This window comes from Triticum aestivum, chromosome 6A, assembly GCF_018294505.1.
Source record: "Triticum aestivum cultivar Chinese Spring chromosome 6A, IWGSC CS RefSeq v2.1, whole genome shotgun sequence".
Classification (NCBI taxonomy): domain Eukaryota; kingdom Viridiplantae; phylum Streptophyta; class Magnoliopsida; order Poales; family Poaceae; genus Triticum; species Triticum aestivum.
The window spans coordinates 196,338,602-196,354,149 of NC_057809.1; the positions used below are offsets into that span (position 1 = coordinate 196,338,602).

General features: G+C 43.3%; 1 protein-coding gene across 4 annotated transcripts; it reads right to left on the minus strand.

The window, feature by feature from the left end:
- Window positions 1-3,500: 3,500 nt before the first annotated feature.
- LOC123127248 (RNA-binding protein cabeza) lies at window positions 3,501-10,767 on the minus strand. 4 transcript variants are annotated; one of them, XM_044546854.1, is made up of 4 exons: window positions 10,542-10,767; window positions 4,511-4,976; window positions 3,996-4,066; window positions 3,501-3,880 (listed from the first exon to the last, which is right to left on the minus strand). In XM_044546854.1, exons 2-4 carry the CDS (start codon window positions 4,969-4,971, stop codon window positions 3,867-3,869), a joined length of 546 nt encoding a protein of 181 aa, XP_044402789.1. In that variant the 5' UTR covers window positions 4,972-4,976; window positions 10,542-10,767; the 3' UTR covers window positions 3,501-3,866. The 4 variants fall into 4 exon arrangements, with proteins under 4 accessions (XP_044402789.1, XP_044402787.1, XP_044402788.1 ...); XM_044546852.1 differs by having other exon boundaries at window positions 3,968-4,066; XM_044546853.1 differs by lacking the exon at window positions 10,542-10,767 and adding an exon at window positions 5,157-5,315.
- Window positions 10,768-15,548: the final 4,781 nt, after the last annotated feature.

Here is a 15,548-nt window from a genome sequence, read left to right on the forward strand (position 1 = left end):
AGTACACATCACACCAAGACAATGCCTTCAAGAAGGAACCGTCGCTCACATGCTGATATTGGCCGGTCCAACCAGATGTTAGAGCTATCACCCTTGAAGAAGGCTTTGAACCAACATCTTGAACAAGGTAACAACATGTGTACGTCAACATTGCCTGATCTAGCCATAGGCTAGGTCATGAGTTTTCACACGAAGAGAGAACTGAGACCTTGCAAGTTTCACTTGAAAATCTTTCAATGCCCAAAGAGCATGGTTAAAAAATTATACTAGGTTCAACGCTATTTAGGAATATGAGACATTTGTATTGAATGATTTATGTAAAAAGTACTCCCTCCATTTCATAACATAATGCATTTTTTTTGAAGTCAAACTTTGAGCAAGTTTATAAAGAAAGCTATTTATACCTACATTGCCAAATATATAAAAATATGAAACTACATCTTACAATGAATCTTTTTTTCTTTTCTTTTTTTTCTTTTTTTTCCTTTTTTTTCTTTTCTTTTTTTTCTTTTCTTTTTTTTCTTTTTTTTTGGTGAAATGGTGGTGGAAACTTGAGATGAAACAAGGGCTTTGGCAAGATATTATTAGAGCTAAATATTTTGGTAGAGATACGGTAGCCTCGGTTAAGGGGAGAATCAATGACTCTCCATGCTGGAAGGCCATTATGAAAGTGAAAGATTTATATATGGTTGGGAGGAAAGTAGTCGTGCATTCTGGTAACATAGCTAGGCTATGGACTGATCCAGTTGGCGACCAAGCTCCATTTGCTGAACAATTTCCTCAACTTTTTGCCATCTGCAATAATCCTGATTGTGTCGTGAAGGATTGTTTAGATGCTAACCCTATCACCTTCTTCCGAAGGAGATTGAACTCTGAACTTAATGAGCAATGGAAGAAAATGGTCTTGATGGTTAGGGAAACCTGTGTATCTACGAAAAGTGATAGTATCAAATGGGGGCTGGGTCCCAAGCCTTATTATACCACTAAAGCCCTATATACCTACCTGGAAAGAAACATTGCTGGTTGCGATTACCGCTGGATATGGAAAGCACGTATTCCTTTGAAAATTCAAATTTTCATGTGGCAGCTATCGCAAGATGCGGTGCTATCCAGGGATGTGATGAAACGCCGAGGATGGAAGGGGGAACCCAACTGTTCCTTTTGTGGGGAGAGGGAAACTTCCCAGCATCTCTTTTTCGCTTGCCCCATTGCCAGAGTTACCTGGAGAGTAGTTGGGTGCATGTTTGGCACAGACCTATGCCCTAACAACTTGTGGCAGGCTTTTGTTTGGTGTTATACTTTTTTCCCGGGTGGCGATGTCTTTTATACGGTGGGCATTGCAGCTCTATGTTGGGCTATTTGGACCTGCCGCAATCGAGCTACTTTTGAGCACACCCCTCTCAAAACCCCGTTTGAATGCATTTTTTCTGCATGTGCACTTCTTTGTTACTGGGCAGGACTGATGAAGTAGGAGGACGCGGCGAGTCTGAGGGCTGGAGGAGCTTTGCTGAAGAACAATGCGTCTCACATGATGAGGATCTGCGCAACGGCGCACCAGGATGGAGGAGTGCGTTGAGAAAGGAGATCGAGAAGAAGGAAGATGATCTGCTGCGACTTTTGCTTTATCGCTTTTGATCGAGATACCTCCTGCGTGAGGTTGCCGTGGAGCATGTTGCTCTGATGTGAGCAGTGGTCTTTTGTTAAAACTGTGTGTTAGACGTTGGGGTCCTGGATTTATAGTGTCGCCGGGTTTTCGCCCCATGGTGAGTAATCTCGATGGCGAGTACTCATGGTGGGTTTCCCGGCGATGCTTGAACCCGATTTCCTCTCTCCCGTCCTATTTGCTGAACTTGGTTGTATTTCCGTTATGTTCAAGTAATGGAAAGGGGATTCGCCCGGTTTAAAAAAATGAATCTTTTTTGCGGCTAAAAAAACATTAATTAATTAACCAGAGTCATTACATTCCTGTCGACAAAGAACGTCGACCTCATCAGGGGCACTACGAAGCCATGCAGCTGTTTTGGGAACAAACGGCCCATTTGGGTGAGGGCATGGCTAGCCTTGTTTTGCTCACGTTTGATCAACGTTATTTCATGCGGCCGTCCGGACAGGAGATGCGTGATATCTCCAACCATGGCAGCGACAAGAGGATACATGTTTGACATTTTAGATGTAAATATTTTTTTCCATAAATTTAGTCAAAGTTTGTGAGGGTTGATTCTTACAAAATACTTATATACACTACATTATAAAAAAGATGAAGTATAACAATAACGTTTGAACGTATGGGGCATGCCTTTGTATCATAGATAGGAGGCAGAATTGTTTTTTTCTCTCTTCAAATTCGAACATAATTCCCGTGCAAGTTTTTCAAACTGTTTGTTATAAGTAGTACTCCCTCTGTTCTAAAATAAATGTCTCAATCTTGATACGACTTTATATTAAAGTTAATATGAAGTCGAGACACTTATTTTGAGACGGAGGGAGAGACACTTATTTTGAAACAGATGGAGTATATTACAAGACACGGTATCCCTTTTTTAGAATCCTATAAGTTCAGGAATGCTCGCAAGTAGGCAGTAAAACCATCCGAAAGGGGGGAAACGCATCTTCAGTAGTAGTAGCAGTAGGTTCGAGTTTAGGGATTCAAGTGAACTCCACGATGCCACCCCGCTCCTCCAAAAGCCACTAGTACTAGTCCGTCCTTTGGTGTGGCCATCATCTTGAAAATCCGTGCAATGTGGTGGTCACTCGCCGTCGCGCGCAACTGCAAAGGAGGTCAAGCAACGGGACACGGTGCCTCCAAAGGCAGCGTCTGCAGCAGCGGCAAGGCTTTAGCTACCCCCGGGCCGGGCGGCCGCCTTTGGTTCCTCCTCCCCACGATAAAAGCCATGCATACTACTACTACAAAGAGACAAGGAAACCAAAGGAGAGGCCTGAAGAAAGAAGGAAAGCGGCGAGCCAAAGCTGAGGCCATGTATAAAGCGAGGCGAGGGCGAGATAACCGAAGAAGGCGGGAATCTAGCGGGAGCTGCCGTAGCCAATCCGCTGGACCTGGTGCCGACGCCTCCCGCCGCGAGGGCCGGAAACTTGCCTGGACGAGCGACGCTTTTGACCGGCATCTCTCGCACCTGGCCGGCCGGCACATGCATGCAGGTGCATATGGATATGGCATTGGCCATGGTAAAAGACGACAAGGGCATCCTATGCACTACTGTGACAGTGCGAGACGGGGCATGTCTTTAGCTTGCCGTTGGGCCGCGTGCAGGTTTTCGTGTCGCCGCGAGGAATGTGTTCTGCACGTGCTGAAGCGCGATTTTTGTTATGGTAGTAGATAGAAACGGTGGGTCGTGCATGCACAAATTAAGTTAGCGCGGCGCTGACACTTGCATACACGTGATGCGTTCCGTTTCGTTTTGTTATTTTTTTTTTACGACCAGTTGAGGTTAAAAAAAAATTGTCTCTCCAGAGGAAAAGATAACATGCGAGACGGGTTGCAATGAACATGCGCACATAATCAAATCTCAGCTTAACCGGAATTTAAGACGCAATAGTACTACTAGTCAATAATACTTGTGAAGCAAGCATACGTCTTTGGGTTACATAACTCGAACTGCAAACTTGATGAAAGGAACGGAAATAATAAAACGGTAAACATAGCTAGTCATCATCGATCAGACGGACGGACGGACGGTCCCAAATGGGAAATGACAACCAAATCTAAAACGGGAAGAGACAAAACTAGTAAGCATGCACTCGAGGAGGATTTCTTTGCATTCTACTTTCTTCTTATGATGATGATGATGACGATCGCAGGACACGGACACCCTTTGCTGCTTCTGCTCATCGCCGCCGCCATGGCCTTCCTACACCTCAGTGCCTGCAAACCGATGCACACGATACATGGTTAGAGACCGGGGCATCCAACGCCGAGTCAAGGGGGCATGAAATGGATCTGATAGTTTACAAGAAATTTTCGTATGGCGTGGCGCTACCGGAGTCCCTCGGTGCGTTGCACCTGAAGCACTCCTGCCTGCTGGCGAAGTTGTGCTCGTTGCATCCAGACCTACACAGAGCCAGCAGAAATACAACACCTTTAGCACAAACCAAAATACTTACGGTCTTGTACATAAAGACGACCTACATCTACTAGCTTATCTACTAATTAAACGACAGTCATGTCGGTGAGTGGCACCTACTGAAAATCTATTGCTACTTGTTTTCTCGTGCATTGATATCTTCTTTTTATCAGGAAAAAAGGGACCCGGAAACAGGGGGGAGTGGCAGGGACAGAAGATATATACTACTAGAAGCAAAGGAACGATAGGATAGGCCAAACTACAAACAAAGTATTGTACGGTGTCCGTACCATGTGCAGCATATCCAGACACAAGGAGTAGTAAAAATGATTTTCTACTCTCTACGCATAGTTTAACGTTAAGTCTTAACTACATGAAGCTACCCAAATAAAGGAAAGGACAGGACAGGACAGTGTTTAAGCAACACGCACCTGGTGCAAATCCAGTCGCCAGACTTCCAGCCAGGGCGGCTGGCACGACCACCGGCCGCGCCGGCTCCCATGCCGGCGCCCATGCCACCGACAGCGCCGAAGCCAAAGCCCCTTGAGCGTGACATGTCACCATCAAAGCCACCAGCGCCACCATTGACGGCAGCTTCCTCCTTGAAGGCAGCACACTTGAAGCAGCTGGAGCGGCTGGCGAAGTTGTGCGCCCCGCAGGTGCAGTACCAGTCGCCCGGGCGGACGTCAGAGCCGGCACCAAAGCCGGTACCAAAGGAGGAACCACCCCCGCCACGGCCGCCAAAGTTGGCGTAGTCACCACCAAGAGCACCACCGACGCTGCCACGGTCAGCGGCACTGCGTGGCTCGCTGCAGCGCTGGCATAGGTCCCGGCGACTGAAGTTGAGGTGCTGGCACGACCTGCAGTCCCAGTCTCCTGGCTTCCTGTTCATCTTGCCTGCAATGCCAAATGGATAGTCCGTCAGATACAAGGTGGTATGATCAAACAGAATAACAAAAACAACACACTTGAACAAGCCCAAGTTTGATCTAGTGTCTCGGCCCAGTCAAGAAACATAATCCAACCAAAAACATGTGGCGGGGTGTTTGGACGGACTGGCAGGCGAAGCTAAATTACCGAAGAAAAAGCTTGGATGCTGTGCTGCTGAGCTCCAAGATGAGAAGTGCTGTGAGGTGAAATGGTGATGCAGCAAGGTGCGTATGTGCAGTGGTATTTATAGCGCGTTTGGAGGGGATGCTGAAACCGAGGGTGAGCTATCCTTGTGCCTTTGATTCTAGGTGCGCTTTGGCCCGCGAAGAACAAGGGAATCGCGTAAAACTAGAAAGAAGAGGGGAGTTAAAGAAAAGAAAAGAAGAGAAAGCCATTAAAGGGCAAAAGAATTATAAGGAGTTTGAATGCCTCCTTTAACCTGCATCTGTGCCTGCCTTGGAAACATCTTTTGAGACATGGGGTGGAGGGAAGTGCACTTGCGCGCATTCTTGTGCTTAGGAAATTTAACATGCACAGTTACTGGTTTTTGTTGCATACTGATTATAATATTTTCAACTTTGATGCATCCAGAAGCAAAGGTGTGAAATGGCAAGAGTGGAGTAATATGGAAATTCAGGACAACATCGGCACACCACTGAAAGTGAAACCAAAAAATGCTAATGGATAAATGGAAGTGTTCTACACTAGTTTCAGACCACACTTTTAGTCAAAAAATTCTTTAAATAACACTTCAAACAAGGGAGTTCAACCATTGACAGTTCAAATAAAACTTAGCAAGGAGGAATTATATCAGAATTCATAATTATAAACCACCCCCCCCCCCCCCTTTTTCTATCAGTACGACTTGAGTCAAAAGTTATTTGTCTCATAAGAACACAGTTCCACAAAACTGATGCAACTAACATTTCACAAACTTCAACATGAAAAAGACAATACATCTTCAGGTCTGATTCGCACTGTTGGGTAATACTTTTATTGGGCAAGGAGCAGGTCATTGCTAGAGACATCTAATGGTTTCAGAACCTGTGAAGTTTTTGGGTACGTATGTCACATAATAACAAAAAGGCACAGCTGTAATTTGAGTATGTAACCAACAGCAGTTTTTGTAAGGTAGAAATGAACAATTTTAGACCAAAGGAAAAGAGCAATTTTCGATTGTACCCCATGGTTATTGTTCTACTCTTCCAGGATAATTCAGACTGGATATGTACCGCCTTATAAATAATCTGTGTTTAACCAGCGCAGCAAAAGTACTTTTACAGCAAGAATGGATATGATTTAGTTGGACAAGGTTGAGGTCATTGGTTTAACTGCTCCGTGACAGGATTTCCTGTCATACCATTGTCCCAGGGACAACACATCACCCTCTTTTCTACCTGATTCCGAAGCCACAAGCCGTATCTACGATAAGGAATGTAAATTCTAATTAACTTTGCCTAATAATGCAGAAGATCACACTCGGTTGAGCAAATGTGGAACTTGATGCTCCAGTACTATTCACACACGTGTGACCGAATACTGCATGTACAGGACCAATTCTAGAGTAAGCATATAAACCTAAAATCAGCATTTTTTTTATCCTAACAGAACAAGTATAGGTCTATATGAGGTGTCAAGAATGGTGGATTGGAGGCTATCATTCTGAACTTGGGATATATTTTCTGCTATGTTACTATTGATTCTTACCACTAAAAAAGGCTATTCACATCGCTATTATTCGACACTAACTTTGCTGTCTTTTACTAGCAATAATTGAGAAAAGCCCATAGAATCCATTCCAACCACCAACATCACATCGACTTAATGCTATCTATTTCATTTCTCGTGGTGTCTGTATCTGTTTCTATCTAGCATTCCACGACAATGGACTAGCTAAGATTGAGATAAGGAACAACCATGAATGTGGTGACTGTGTAGCAGTAGCACCGAGTGAATATTCGAGACAATGGAAGGAGAAAAAGGAGCATAAAGCTTTCATCAACTTAAGGATGTAAGAATCAACATGATGTGCAAGTGATAAAAAAAACAATAATACCGGAATTTTAAAATGATAAACTTCTTTTCTTCAGAGAAAAGATCTTACATTAGAGAAAAAATGTAATGCTATTTCATATAATGGAAAGTGACAGAGAAACCAACACTAGGGAAATTTAACAAACAAGAAACTTCTATTCTTCAGAGAGAAAACCTTCCAGTGGAGATGATTTATGATTCAGTTTCATACATTGAAGGACTGATGCACATAAAAATATGTGGAACATACTTGCTTGCTTAATAACTCAGATTTTATTTTCTTTTATTTTCCTTAGGGGTGGGGATGGGGGGAGGAGCATATTCAGAACTTTTCGGCAATTCATTCATGCACCATTTCTATTTGGGCCTTGTGGTTCCTCGCTTAAGGACAAATTGTCATTTGGAATATAAGAACTCAAAACATAGGAAAAGGAAAAAGAAAAACACGGGATTTGAGATGTCATGTATCCTGAGGAAAACTTTAAAATCGTCATTTGCGTCTGGCTTGATAGTAAAGCAAAAGAAAGATACCCCAAGATAAGGTACATACAACTGCTTGGTTGGGGACATGATCAATAGAACCTTGCTGGATCTGTCTCACTCCTAACCAGTTCTGAGGTCAATTTACTTGGACCAATCAAATAAATCTTGTCATCGAAAGAATTTTTCCTATAACAATCCTATCCTTCTAAATTCCTATGTTTTTCCTTTTGTTCCAAATGGGCCCTAAGAGGCTAACGATAACACACCCTTGTCATGTGTACATAAATGGCCCTCTAAAAATATCCACAACAGAGGTGCACTTTTGTCTAATCCAAATGCAAAGGATGTGGACAGATAGTTGCATTGCTAGATAAAATCATGATAGTGATAGGAGATAAGTAAAAAAAGAAGTATCACTTCAAATCATCAAATCAGGACATAAGACAAATGGATTGCTACGCTGTAAGTGCTGAGCACTAGACTTTATCTTTTTCGTTCAAAGAGCAGGACTTGAGAGGATATTTTCGAACACAGAGAAAGATGGCATCATCATATAATTAGCCCTCCACGCACATACCGAGATGAAAATGATTAATGGAATAAAGCAAATGGGAGCAGGGCTGATAAATAACTGGTGAGAATGTATGAATATCAATGAAGATAGACTGAAATCAACAGAGTAGTAGTCCCCGAGGGTGGCCTTGACCACCCTCTTTAGAATTCTTTTCACCTTCCTTTTATTTTAAGTTGTGTTTTGCATCTTTGTTGCAGTTTCCCTCGCCCTTTACTTGCTGTGCTCATCCTTGAGGCTTTACATTAGTGCATTTACTTTTGCTTTTTATCTAAATGTTTCTCTCATATGTTAGCAGTGTACTAGTAGTCTAGTACTGGTACTGGTGATAGTAGATGCTTGGAGCCCACATATAGGTTTCAAAACCATAGGATGATATGGCTTCTCTTCCATTCCATTCTCTTGGGTCAAGTGAAAGTGGAAGCAAATACATATCATGGAGTCGTTGGGAAAAAAACTGAGGGGCAAAAGCTAACTTGGATTCTCTCCTAGGGAAGTGCTTCCATGCATGACCATGACCGAACTCCAAAGGAAGTGAGATCACTTGATAGCCCCTAACATGCTTTGATTCTTTGTTTTTGCACATCCAAGAAGAACAGCTCAAGCTTTTAGCTTTCGTGTTACCAAGCGCAGTAAAACTATGATCAAGACTGCTTGGAACGCGGACAACCTTCAACAGCCCTACACTACGTGTTGTTGAGTGGTGGAACCAACACATGACTGGGCTTTAAAATAACAAGGGGAAAAACTCTGCATTCGACTGTTCAGCAGGATGTGAATTAATAGTTTTAATATATATCCAATGGGGTATATATTTTAGCAGGTGTTGACACTAATTGAGTCCTAGGAAAAGTACATTTCACCATTAAATTAAAATATGCACTATTAACTCTTAACATTCTGGGAAAATATGCACTATTATATTATTGTCATTGGTGAAATGAAAATGATATTACTAAATAAATTATATGTTCTAGCTCCATAATTTATTTGTTATTAATTAATATATTCATGTACTTTTCATATCTAAACTTGCATATATTTTCAAATCGAGGGACAGCGTTAAATTATACGTAGTCACATGATATAACATACTAGTACCAGTCAAACAGTCATAAACAATAGTACTATGCTGCCCCAAGGCATACAAAATTCCAGTCGGTATGCTCTTGTTCCTATGAAATGAATCATTAGCTGCGCTTAGATGCAAGTATCTAGGACTCTAGGATTCCAAAGATAGTGGTGCAATTTTCGTGGAGCACAATTCTTTCCATCTAGTCATGTACTCATGTGTGGTGTGTGCATGGTTCGCTTTTGAGAGGCCTGCGCCCTGGCCCACGTAGCAATGAGTCGGCACACGGATGGGCCGCACTACCTAAGACAAAGAACAACACTGTAGTGCACACACTTTAATTATATTGGTGCAGGTTGCAATGCATGCAAGCAGAACGCCATGAGTACCAAGCCATGTGTGGTGTGTTGATGGAGCTCACTTGGACTCCTGTAGTTCCTTGACTCGGTGACGTAATTGGACCTCGACAAGGTGAAAGCTAGGCTGGCCGGCTTTCTTGTATGCGCTCGATGCGGTGCCGGTGCACTGCGTTGCATATCAATGAGCTGCGCTAAAGATCTGCTTCGCTTTAAGGTTGGCCCGTCGGGAACATCGAGGCAATATGCGGTGAGGTGATTTTAATCAAGTTTAGATGATGCTGGGATAGTGCACGAAATGATTCGAGATGGTGCTGTTGATGATGTGCATAGGAGATGCAGAGGTTTCATTACCATACCAAAGATGCAAGCAGACAGCTGTCGGAGATCAAACAAGCCGAGCCACCGGTGTTCAAAACACGAGATGGTTTGGAGCATGCAACTGAGGTTCGTCCCTTGGAGGAACGAGTCAAGAATAGATATGAGTTATTTTTTCAGTAAAAAAAGAGACAAATATAACAAGCTGTGTGCTGTGCTCTGCGAGCAGCAAGGATTGCTGCAGTGGTCACACAACCCTCGAATCCAGAATCATCCCTACACCGCCACACTGACACCGACCGTATCGGCGGCGAACCAACGCACCACCCCGCCCCCACCAATCGTCCCCGCCTGGAAACAGATGCCAAGCCACCTGTCGACTGATCAACGGAAGCACAAATCTCGAGGACGGGCACCCGCCCTCAAGCCCTACGGCGCGAACGAGACGGCCACGTGACTCGACGGAGAGAGGAAGCGGAAGGGAGAGGCCAAAACCGCCGCAACGTATCTACCGCCGAGTTCCCATCCCTCGATCCATCTCGTCGTCTCTACCGATCGATCCATCTCCGCGACGAGGAAACGGAAAGCGAACCAACGCACGCATCCTCAAATACTCAACAGGAAACAAAATCCAACCAAACCATGCGTGATCTGACGAGACGAACATCCTAGGGGAGCGGCGGCGACGGGTCACGCACCTGGTCGAGGAGACGCTCCGGCGACGATCCGGGAGCGAGTACAATCTCGTCGGGAGATCGAGGAGGGAGAGGAGATTTAAGGAGAGAATTAAAACCTGCCTCTTTATGTTGGGATTTCTTTCGGATTTTGGGATTTGTGTGCTCGCGGCGGCACGGCACGGCACCGACGTCGAGGCGGGTCAAAGGGTCCAGGCCCACCTGTCGGTGCGGTGGGCTGGACGTGGCTGCCAAGTGCCAAGTCCAATCCCTTCCATGCGCTGCCGAGGCTTTAACTGACATGTGGGGACATTGTTGCGCATTCAGACTCGATTATCCTGTCGTTATCTCAGCCGTCTAATCTGATGATTGATGACGCCGCTGATGGTCGTGGGGCTGATATAGGCCAAAATCACATATTTAAACTTCTTTATTAAAAAGCTTAGCACCATATGATCCTATTTAGAAAGTTTTTCATGATCTAAGACCATAATAAGTGACACATGTGTAGCAGGAACAGACGACAACTCCAAATGTTTTTTTATGGCAATTTTTTTAAACACGATACAAACGTAAGTGCTCATACATACGCACATACGCTCATCCCTATGAACGCACACACGCATATCCTATCCTTATGAGCATCTTTGAGACACTGAGCCGGCATATTATCTTGAGATGTACGAAGTCACCGTAGGCGCCTCGTCGTCGACAGAAACATCTCCTCCCACTGAAAGCGCATTGCCGGAAATTCTGAAATAAATCCAAGAATAATGCGAGCACCAGGACTTGAACCCTAGTGGGCTGAGGATACTACTGTCCCTTTAACGTTTTTATGGCAATTTTAGTTATCAAGCATGGCAACTTCTTTTTCGAATGGCAAGTTTCGGATTTTTTATATTTGATTTTTTTTGGATGGCAACTTTAGTTGTAGAAAACATCATCATTTGGTTTTTTTTTCTTTTGCTAAAGTCATCCATAGTAGAAGGGCGAGCATTGTAGTTGTAAGTGCATCTAGTGCCACCCCTAATTGGTTTTGGAGTATTGACGACAAACATGGTTGATGGACTATTGTGTTTGTGAGAATTGCAGGATAACACAGATAGAAATTTCCTCATTGATTCGGTTTACCTACCAGAGATGACCCCTAAAAATGTATGAAGACATTGAAGACAATGTTGGTTCGTGAAGACATTCACATTGAAGATAATAATATGTGAAGACATTCACGTAAAGACTATGAAGTGCGAAGACGTAGTTTCTTTCATAGTTTCATTTTCTTCTTTCTTGAGTCATAGGAACCACTGTACTGTTAAGTGGGTTCCAAGTGAACAAAGTCAGAAGGCTGACGTGATGCTTGACCCAAAATCCTATGTCTCCGAGTGAAGACAATAAGAATAAATTCTATCCAAAGTTGGATGAGTCAACTTTGCTTGTAGCCCAAGTCAAGCTACCACATGTGTTTGAAATCCGACCGTTGGACACGTCTCGGTTCCGTAGTGACCCAGGGTCATTTCAGACATATCATGTCGGGTTGCCTCCTGGCTATAAATAGCCCACCCCTCCACCATAAATTGGTTGGCTGCTCAGAGTTAGTGCACGGCTTTTGTCGTTTGAGAGCAACCCACCTCTGAAGCCTTTGAGAGAGAGAACCCTTGCGAGGAGAAAGCCCAAAACACACAGAGCTAAAGAGTGTTAGGCATCACTGAAGTCTTTTTGTTTGCGTGACCTGAAGACTTGTTACACTTGAGGATTGTGTATCCTCCAGCCGGTTAGGCGTCATGTTCTGAGGATCCAAGAGTCATTGTGGATCGCCGGTGAACGGAGTCTGTGAAGGTTTGAAAGTCTACCTTGAAGACTTATCAGAGTGATTGGGCGAGAACTGGGTGTCCTTAGCTCAAGGGGAATAAGATGAAGATGTGGTCTTCTGAGTTCAATCTCAACCTCCCTAACCAGACGTACAATTGTCACAGCAACTGGAACTGGTCTACCAAATCCTTGTCTTTACCAAGCTATTGGTTCTATCCTTCACCTCCTTTACATTTCAGTTTGTCTTTGTGAAGTCTTTGCTTGCTTGCCCAAACTGATTGACTTTACTGTGCGAAGACTATTTCCTATTTGGCTTCATACTGTCTTCCATTCCGATCTGTACTACCTAGCTGCTCCAAGTCCTCGTGCTTTCGTTACAGTGCTTAGTTGACTGTGGCCTGTCTAGAGTAGTTTTATCTTTAGCTGCATATCATATAGGCTTCATTTGATTGTTTATCTTCAAAGACCTCGTGTTTTTGAAGACTTTTAAAAAAAAATCGCCTATTCACCTCCCCTCTAGTCGATAACTAGCACTTTCAATTGGTATCAGAGCAAGGTGCTTCCTTGTTATGTGTGATTTGATTTAACCACCTGAAGTTTTAGCTATATCGACTGTAGGGATAATCAAGGTCTCCGCTGCGTGCCCCATCTTCGATGGCACTGATTACCCCTAATGGAAGAATAAGATGCGCATGCATCTTGAAGCCATTGACATCAACCTCTAGTATGTCATCAAGACTAGCGTTCCCAAGGTCGGTGAAGGTGTCACCGCTGCTAATGTCAAGAGGTTCGCTCAACTGGACTCAACCGCCAAGAACATCATATGTGGTCATCTGACCAAAGGACAGTATGGCCGTGTGAGTGCTTTAGAAACTGCGAAGCTAGTCTGGGACTAACTGTCCAAGGTTAGCGAAGGCGTCTCAACTCAGAGAGACTCAAGGATTGATGTACTTCGCAATCTCTTCAACCGCTTCAAGAGAAATGACAATGAGAATGTCCAGCTCACATTCGATCGCCTCACCGATATCACAAATGAGCTTCGCGCACTTGGCACCACTGAGATCACCAAGCATGAAATTGTGAAGAAGCTTCTGAGATCACTTGACAGCTCATTTGACACTTTGTCCCAGATGATTCAAGAATGCCCTAACTTCAGAGATCTCGATCCGTCTGACATACTTGAGAGGCTCAACACACATGAGTTCCAGGTGTTTGAGAAGAGAGATATTTATGGCCCCAACTATGGTCGATCCTGTGCTTTGAAGGAAAAGGTTGTTTCCTCATTTGAAGAAGAATCTAACTGCAGTTCTGATGATCCTGAAGACATTGGCAAAGAGCTAGCAATGCTTGTGAGAAAGTTCTAGAAGTTCTCCAAGAAGAATTGCTTAGAAAAGTCTTCAAGATCCAGTTCCAAGAATGATGAGGCCTCCTCTCGTGACTACAAGAAGAGAACATGCCACAAATGCAAGAAGCCAGGTCACTACATATCTGAATGTCCTCAATGGGACAGGGAAGCCAAGAAAAAGAAGAAGAGCAAGGAATATGATTCTGACGACAAGAAGAAGAAATCCTCAAAGTCTTCTTTGAAGTCTTCATCGTACAAGAAGAGCTCATCTGGCAAGACTCGTGCATTCATTGGCAAGGAGATGGATTCAGAGAAGGAGTCTGCTTCTGAGGAGGCAGAGGTGGAGTCTAAGGAGGAGTCTGATTAAGGTGTGGCAAGCCTGGCTCTAGCTTCGGCATTCGTCGCCAAGTCCATCTTCAACACCGAAGACAATGGTCACGCCGCCGACACTGAAGCCAATGATAAGGACGACTCTGCTCCAACCTACTGCTTCATGGCACGAGGTGCCAAGGTAAACTAACGCGATGCCTACTTTCAAACCTCCAGTGAAGATGACTCTGGATGTGAATCCAAACCCAGCTATAAGACTCTTGCTAAAATTGCAATTGAACAACAAACTACTATGGAACACATTCAAAAATTGCTAGACAAAAGCAATGACCTGTTGGACGAGGAAATGAATCGAACTCAGACCTTAATTGAAGACATAAACAATCTTTGCGTTAAGTACGAAGAACTTTAAAGTCGTCATGAAACCCTCTCAGCCACTCATGAGAAGCTTTCCTATGATTATCTTCAAAGAAAGCAAGATTTAGAGAAACTGAGAGATATCATGAAGATCTTCAAAAAGAGAACGATTCACTACTCGCTCAACAGATCAGTTTTGCTCAGGAAGATTTTGTGCCACCATGTTTAAAATGCCTTGAGCATGACAATGTTGTCTCTATTATTGAATATTCTAATGCTTTTGAAGTTGCAATATCTTCAACTGTTCATGTGGTAACTAACCCCTTGCTTGAGGATACCACTATTATTGCTGATGAGAATGCCAGGTTGAAGACATTACTCGAAACAGGCATGTACAAAAGCCTCCAAGGGCATCAGACACTATGTGATGTCCTCAAGAAACAGATTCTGAACCAAAACCCTAGGAAAGAGGGTGTTGGTTTCGAGAGAAAAAAATGTTGATGGTTCTTACTAGAAGCCAAACCAGTAGCCCAAAACCACATGGGTTGCTGCAAAGGGTCCTTCAATAGATCCATCTACTTTATCTGGCTTCACTTGTGCTAACTCCATTATCATTGATGAGTCCTTTGACTCCAATAATAAGATGTTCAAAAATCAGAATGGTGATGTGTTTGCCAGGTTTATTGGTACTAACTGCAGGAATGGGCCACCTTTGAAGAAGATCTGGGTACCTAAAAGTCGTCTTAAGAAGCTTCCCGTGAATGTCATCATGACAACACCAGGGAAGAAGATAAACCCCAGACCAAAGGCTTCGTATGGTCCAAAGGCTTCATACAGATAGAGAACCTCGCAAGGTGTAACATCCCAATTTTCAATTTGGATGTTAATCATTAGGTCATCATATGGATCCATAATTTGTGCATTTCTGAATTTGTTTTACTTCGAATTTTGATCCTAGAAACCTTAAGCAACTCAAGGACCAATTGAGAGAGTTAGAGGTTTTCACAAAAATCCATTTTAAAATTTTTAAAATTGGTAAATTGGATCAAAGTGATTTTATTCGAAATTATTTTTCCAGTTATTTCAATTAAATAAAATAATGAGAGAAGATAATATGACTTCTTCAAAACAGCTAGGTAATATTGGAAATTTAATTTTGAATAAAAATATTTTTATTTGATTTTTAATTG